Raw genomic sequence first — 8,479 nt, forward strand, 5'->3', positions numbered from 1 at the left:
CAATTTACAAATTTAAAATTACAATTACTATTACTATTACAAGTTACATTACATTACAATTTACATTTTACAATTACAATTACAATTAGTTAGACTATATGTGATCATAAATATTGATGTTTTTTAGAAAGTGAAAACGTTTTGTTATTGTTGTGGGATCTTCGCTCAACATTTCCTGTAAATCTGAATTAGTGTGGAGGTCCGGTGCACCCCAGTGTCATGAAATTAAAAATGTGTCGGTAAAATAACTTAAAGAAACTAGGTAACATTTCATTCCCGGCAAAAGTTACTAACAGTTACGCAAAGCCTAATTGTATTGCAAAATTGTATAACCAACGCCTTTAAGGTACGGTCTTGTCTGGAGCAACTTAGGTCATTACCTAATGAAAAAAAAGGTACTGAATGATTTGTGTTGCCGACGCATCATTGGCAATGATCTTCAAATGTGGATGTAAACATATTTACCAAATTAACATATGCCAAATATTTACCAATATTGGTCCAAGCTGCGTACGATATATAATCATATATTGTTTGAACTTTTACTACAATGCTCCCAGGAAAAAATAAACAATATTTATTTTTTTCTCAGAACTGCCTCATTAAGTTACAAAGCAGAGAGAAAACAAGCTCCTTGGTACTCGTAGGGAATTAAGAAATTCATTTGAACCCTACGTTAAATTCAGCTGACCACCTCTAAGTCAGCCAGTATAAGATTAATGGTTTCAGAAGGTACTTAATTGTTTAGGGGTTTAAAATAATTAAATAATAAAGGAGCTGTTTACTTAGAACCGAATTAATTATTTATCTGAGACCTATTGAGAGAAGACGAAAGAGGGGCAGGTTTAATGATGTCCGCCCTGAGAAGACAAGATAAATTGAAAGACATCGATTCACCTGAACAAAATCGTTATCCCTCCCAGCTCTAACGGTTCCCTCGGGCGTAACATTAGGTTAAAATTCTCTTACAGCCCAAATCACCCCCATAATGAGATAGTCCCATTGGGGAACGCTATTTGAAATAAAATTAGGAAAATCCTTTTCACTGCTCAGTGCTCTGTATCGGACACATTCTCGTTTAGTAAGGGCTCATTGATCTTTGAGTGCCTTGCTCATGATTCGGAAAAAGGTTAGATATTTCCTATATAGCTATTTCGGTTTTATCTCAACAGACAGAATGGGAGAAAACCAAATTAGTTTCTCAAAATGTTTAAAATGTAGAATGTTAAACAATGTGTGGTCTCCTTCATGAATAAAAAGCTTCACTATCATCGTTAGGAAGGAAGCTATATGAAATTATTTTTCTTTACATGGAATGAGATATACTTTATAATTATTAGGTACTTTTTTTCTAGCTGATGAAGTATTACTTGATTTATTTATTATTCATCCCGAAAATTATTGATGGAATTCTGTTTGCCAGCTCACTTTGTTGCTAACATATTGTGATTTAGTCTTTATGTTGTTGAAATTAGTAGAAATGAAATCTATGCTTTAGCTCATAAGTGGGCAACCCATGACCCTCTGGAATATTTTATCCGGCCCATTTTGAAAATTTCCGGAGACATTTTGAAAAACCCAATTAAAAAAATATTGCACTACGTACTCATACTCACAGAATCAAGTTGAAGAGCAAGCCGAGTGGCGGTGATTATCAAAGAGTGAGGCGGCAAACTTCACAGCCTTTGATGTATGCCGGCTCGCTGGCGGTGCTACAAAAGATTATTGCTTCTCAATTGTTGTAGACTAGACGGTTCTAGATCATTCCTTCATTTTGCCTATATAAGCGGTTGGAGGGTCCTTTAGTTCAGACTACACTTTGCCGATCGATTTAGACGAGAAGAGATTTTAAGTTTGTTAAATTCAGAAATAATGTGTGCCCCAACACATTATACACTTTTATAAATACTGACAACAAAAATAATATACGCCAAAATACTCCTTAGAATGTAGATGTTCTACAGTAAAAGGAGAAAATACATTGTTTATAAATACGCCATTAAAATTTTGTAGGGGTTTTGAAAAAAAAAAAATAAAAAATTTAGTTCAGACAACAAACCAAGAAATATCTCACATACCTCGGCATTAAGCTAGATACAAATCGCCAAATCAACAGCATACCAACTTAAACATCTCATCTACTCACCAGGGCTGTCACTCAGACTCAAATTACTCATCTACAAAGTAATACTACGACCATCACTCCTACACGGCGCACCACTATTACAATATCTCTACCCAACAGCCCTGAAATGATTACAATACCAAAACTGTACACTACAGAAGATACGTCGAGGGACATCTCTGGGAAGACGTAACATGACACACATTCATAACGAACTACAGTTAGAAACTGTACAACAACACATTATACGGAGACACATTAAATTCATTGACAGTCTCCCTGCTTCCTTCAATCCAGTATTCCAGTCTATCACTCCATCCCCCCTTCCTGCGAGGTGGCAGGGCAGGAAAGGTTCCAAAAACCCTATCAACATCACCTTATAACTCCATCTTCAGATGCACCCCCTCCCCATCTCCCACACTTCTTTTCGACTTTTGACTGATTTTCTTATTAGTCTACCATTATCTATTGTCTTTAATAATTAATGTTTTTATTTTCTCTATCTTCTATGCAAATCAACACGAGGAGGCCCCTCACCTCCGGACTTTAAAAATACCATTTAGAATGGATATTTCACAAATAATAAATAAACATTACAGGTAATCTTAAAATACCAAAGGTAGTAAAAGGTAATACCCAACACGATTTATTCCTTTTTTCACAGTGAAGCATTCACCAATTACCTGTTTCTTTTCTGTTTTAGAGAGATCGGAAAAAAAAACTTTAGTTCAGTTCTATTTGAGCTACTGAAGTGGTTTGAGGAAGTAATATCCTAGCGAACTGCTAGTGCCGTCAATTTTCTTTGTGACTGTGTGCATCTTGAATGCTTACTGTGTTATTATGTGTTAATTATGTTATTAGGTTTATCCAGCATCGATAGAAGAGGTGTCTTTCTTGATGCAGAACAGGGCTTTTGATCGAGTCTGGTACCCAGGACTGCTATACAAGATCCGTAAACTCCTACCCCATACACACTTTATGTTCTTATCTCTCCGTCAGATTATTACAAGTAAATTACAACAGCGCTTATTCATCCCTATCCCGTCAGTCTGCTGGTGTACCTCAGGGTAGTTTTTGTTGTTGTTGGCTGGGGCTTTAGGGCGTAAAATCCTGAGGTCATCAACACCCATGTTTCGCGCTTTATAATTGTATTTCATTTATCTTTATAATTCTATTTCACTTTATTTTTCTCTTTAAATAATTACGAAAAAATTTAAATAATTATTTCTTTTAGAATTATTTAGTACGTATAACAAACTTTCGGGTTTAAATCTTATTCAAAAGGCCATTCCTTTTTAAGAAAACCAAAACCTCAGGGTAGTATCCTTGGTCCTATCCTCACCACATATGCCGATGACACATGTCAATTGTCAGTGAATAATGCTCCTCAGATTGTATCCCAAACTTTCCAATCCCACATCACAACTCTTGAAGAATGGTGCCAAAAGTGGAGGATTAAAATTAACTCCAATATATCCCACGAAATTACATTTACCCTTCGTCGTAAACCCATAACCTCTTGCCCTACAGTATCCTTTAATAAACCCCCACTTATTCCAGTCGAAAAGATCCGTTACTTAGAACTACTTCTGGACAAACGACTGACATGGAATCCTTATACAAGACTGAAAAGACAGGAAACTGCTCGTCAATTCCGACTAATACAACATTTACTAGACAAACGGTCTAAATTGCCAATCCATTACAAAAGACTGATCTACATGATTATTATAAGGCCTATTTGGACATACGGAGTTGAGCTTTGGAGCTCAACTAAACCATCAAATTCCTCCCTAATCCAATCCTTACAGTCCAAAATCCTTCGTAAAATCTTTAATGCTTTCTACTTTGTCTCAAATCAAATCATCCAACCGGAACTCAATGTCCCATATATTGCCGATTTGGTCCGAACCAGATAACATCCCTTCCATGATAAACTTCCAAACCACTCAAATCCACGTGTTTCTAAACTGGTTTCTCCTTTATTACCTAATAATCCTCCTAGGCGTCTGAAAAGAATATTGCCTCGAGACTTTTTCCTCTAGAAAAGTTTTTGGAGTTCTATCAATGGGTAGATGCTCCACATGTTTGTATCATGTCACTATGCCACCTACAGCAAATTTACTTGTTGTATATATTGTTATACATTTGTAAATAACAATAAATAAATCATTAAAAAAATAAAGTTTATGGAACGAAAAGTAAACAAAAAAGATGTCTGGTTTTCAATAATTTTCCATAGCATTAAACGTGAGCATCGAGCTCAACTGGCTATATTTATTCGAGGTGTTGATAACGAGTTCACTGCTTGCTTTACAGCCGCTAAAAGGAACCACTACAGGAGCGTACATTTTTAATTAATTTCAAAAGGAATTCATAAGTTTTGGCTTGCCTTGGTCAAAATTAGTTGGTGAATGTACAGATGGTGCACCTTCTATGGTCGGCTTACGTAAAGTTTTCATCTGAATTTTGATGAAAAAGCAACTGAATTAAATTTGCAAAAAGATTATTTGATAGTCCTTAATTGTATTATTCACTAGCAGAACTTGTGTTCTAAGCCCATTCGACTCCAGAATGTTATGAATGTGGTAGTAAAAACCATCAATTTTGTTCGATCCCGAGTGCTTAACCATCGTCAGTTTAAGGCGTTTTTGGAGAAAATATCAGCCGAATATGTCGACGTAACAGATTGTTGTGAAGTCAGATGGCTATGCGAAGGGAAAATGCTGAAACGGTTGTACGAGCTTAGAAATGAGATAGCAGATTTTATGCAAATAAAGGACAAACCACTATCTGAACTGCTTGACCCAAAATGGATATGTGTCTTAGCATTTCTGGTCGACCTTACAGGCTATTTGAATGATTTAAATTTGAAACTTCAAAAACAAGGACAGTTAGTTACTGATTTGTACAGCAATTTGAAAGTGTTTCAGAACAAAATCCGCTTGCGGGAGGCACAGATGCTGTCTAGTAACAGCTACCATTTCACCGCGCTCTCTGCGTATGAAAATATTGCTTATGCTCAATATCCTGAAGAACTCAAGTTACTGTCGGAGCAACTTTCGAACAGATTTAGCGACTTAAAAAAACATGGAAGACTGGTTCAATTTATTTGCTACTCCAACAATAAGTAATGTACAAAATGCTCCAATACACTTGCAAATGGAGTTGTGTGATTTCTACAAAGAATACCTCGAAGAAGAACATTTCCACAGCTTAAAAAACTCACAAGAAGATTTATTTGTGCGTTTGACAGTACTTATAAATGCGAACAATTCTTTTCAATGATGAAAGTTAATAAATTAGTACGATGGTTTGTAAAAGGTTAACTGCCGATAATTTGTAAAAGTCCTTACGTCTTTATTTCAGTGGAATTAATCGAAATGTTGATGGATTAGTATCCCAGATTCAAGCTCAGGTGTCTCATTGATTTCGGTGCCACTATTTAACTTTCGTAGTTTGTAATAATTTCTAATTTAACGATTTAATTGTAATATTGTAGCTATTTTTTCATTTCATTTTGTTATTTTCATAAATTGTATTATAATAACAATGTCGTATTATTTCATGTATGTTATCTATCGTTAAAAATTATAAACGCTACTTTTAAACGCGGCCCGCGAACGCATTTACACATTTAAGTCTGGCCAGCAACATGTCAAAGGTTGGCCATACCAGCTTTAGCTAGTAAATTTGTCCACTGCCTCACCAGTTTTAACAGAAGCTGAGTATTCCACTTATAATCATTTTTTTATGTAACATACTATTTACTCAAACCTTGTTTCAATTGTATTATGTTTTTTTCTGCAACATTCCTATGGTCTCAGTTTTTTTTATTTAAGTTACTTTTAAATCGGGTGATTTTTTTTTTCAAATTTGTAATATGAAATATATTTTGAGATTGTATGCTTTTCAAAATTTGTAAAACGTATTATAGATTCTCGGTTCACTTTCCCAGATTGTAATATGCTGTACATGCCCATAGACAGCCCGCACTTAAATTATCTAACTCACACCGGAGAATGTGAGGAGACAGATATTGATCGTACGTGGTTTCTGTGGTCTTCAAGTATTTTGCGCAGCCTCCTTGAAGTTGTTTCCGAAGAGTTTTGGGGAGCACATATAGATCGGATATTTGCTGGCGAAATGAAAAGAAGATACTACCACAATTTGGTGCATTTTACCGTACCTTCTGAATGCAAGGAACAGACTTTCCTTCTTTGATTAAAAGATATCGAAGAATCCTTAGGATTCATTTTATAATGGATTTTTTAATGTCAACAAGAGGACTTATTTGACTTATTTATTTATTTAAGTGTTTCGACCACTAGGGTCATTTACACTGAATTTACAAAGTTAGTACATTACTATTGACATATTTCCAAAGTTACAAAGTGAGAAAGTTACATATAATTACAAAGTGAGAAAGTATATATTATAATATATAATTATATATTATAAGATATAATTACAACATATATAACAAGTATATATTATAAGATATAATTACAACATATATAACAAGTATATATTATAAGATATAATTACAACATATATAACAAGTATATATTATAAGATATAATTACAAAACGAGGAACAATTGTAAAATTTAATTTTAGTCTTACATCAATTTGTAGGCTATTCTGCCCTGGTCAAATATATTGCTGTTAAATATTAACCTATTTTGTCACTCATTTCATTTAGATTTAAAAACTTTTAATTTCAAATTTTCATAGCACTATTATCAATACTTATTAACAATTATACCGAAACTTTGGACATGTGAAGTTTTTAATAAAGAGTGTTCGGAATTTTTTAGATGTAAATTATTTGAATTAAATTATATTCATATTTTAAAATTACTATTTTTGCATTTTTAAAGGAATATATTTAAATTTATTCTATTGTTGGTATTAATAGTAATTTAATAATTTGCAAGTTCATACATTTCCGAAAATAGGATTCATTGCATACACTATTCCTGAAAGTTCTACAGTATATTTATTGTTTTGTTTTTTAATGTATTCAAAGCGTAATATGTACTAGTTTATTTAATCTATTTACGATACAGGTCTATTTAAATGATATTTTTGATTATAAAAAATATCAACTACAGACTATGAAATTAAAACTATTAACCAGCTCATAATGACTACGAAATAAACATAAACTAGGAGATACAAAGTCGCATTAGCAAGTATACCGACACTGATCATGCAAATGTGGGACATCACACCAGTGTACCACAGGAATAATGTTTCACAGCTTTGTGGGATCTATACACCACTTCTACTGTGGGTAATACTCATTAGCAAGTTAACAAAGACAGAATCTGATCTAAATTTTTTAGAAATTATCTATAGAAACATTAAAAATTAGATAAATTAATTATGAATTTTAAAAATTTCATTGACTGAGATTTAAAAAAAAAATCATTCCTACGAATGACTGCAATGTTTTTCTGATCCATCATTGCTTGAATTTATGTTTTTTAAAGGCCAAAATGATAAATTATTTTTTTTTAAAAGTAATTTCCATAACATGCCATTAGAAACAAATATACATTGTTTGGCTTTTAATTTAACAATAAAAAATTGTACATTTAAATTAAGCCATTAGAACTAACCTAGAAAATATGGTAGGAGGAATTTAATACAGGCCTAATGACAAATATCTTGCTAAACATGTTTATCTATATGACAAAAAAAAGATTATAATAATACCAGTATGCACGATTCAGAACTGGAAGGAGATGCTATATCAGGGCCCTGTTTCGTAATGAAAGCTAATAGTATTGGAACAAGAGCCGAAGAGGAGAAAAAATGCAGTTATCTCACCCCAATTTTTTATTACTTTAATGAAAACTATGTATAGTTACTAGCCAAAATTGATGAAACTGCCAAGTATAGGTAGGGGGAATAAAAATGGCGGCTGTTTCAAAGCGAAAAAAAAAATTTCATTCAGAGCTCTATATCATAAAAAGTAGGAACAACACAAGAAAGCCTAAGGGAACGTAATTTAAGGAATAGTAAATTTGCTAAAATATGAGCCCTAATAGAGTTATTTACGTTAAATATTTTTCGAGATATAGCTTTTGAAAAAGCAACGTTTCAGAAAAATGTTGTATGGGACGTACTGAAATATCAGTAGTTAGTGAATTTATATTGAAAAATTTATATTCCAAAAACCATTTGACGCACAGATGTCTATTAGCACTCAAATTAAGGCTAGTTTAATGAGCTATAAAGTAGTTAATGATGTTTATCTTCGTAGGAGTAATAGTTTACATGAAATTTGCTAATATAAATTGATTTATGTTCGGACAAATTTTCATTTGCCAAATTTATATTCATA

General features: G+C 33.0%; 2 protein-coding genes across 2 annotated transcripts in view; both read left to right on the top strand.

Annotated features, from left to right (window-relative positions):
* The window catches only part of LOC106686032 (thrombospondin type-1 domain-containing protein 7A), a gene marked incomplete in the record, with an annotated part of 205,868 nt that overhangs the window by 16,555 nt on the left and 180,834 nt on the right, over window positions 1–8,479 (top strand).
* Window positions 4,705–5,259, top strand: LOC106685791 (general transcription factor II-I repeat domain-containing protein 2B-like). Its single transcript, XM_014428708.1, has one exon. The coding sequence runs from the start codon at window positions 4,705–4,707 to the stop codon at window positions 5,257–5,259; it is 555 nt and encodes a 184-aa protein (XP_014284194.1).

This window comes from Halyomorpha halys, unplaced genomic scaffold (genome assembly GCF_000696795.3).
Source record: "Halyomorpha halys isolate HHAL.00 unplaced genomic scaffold, Hhal_1.1 Scaffold34.1, whole genome shotgun sequence".
NCBI classification, from domain to species: domain Eukaryota; kingdom Metazoa; phylum Arthropoda; class Insecta; order Hemiptera; family Pentatomidae; genus Halyomorpha; species Halyomorpha halys.

Coding starts and splice junctions, on each gene's coding strand:
- LOC106685791 (XM_014428708.1), top strand. CDS start 4,705: ATGAATGTGGTAGTAAAAACCATCAATTTTGTTCGATCCCGAGTGCTT.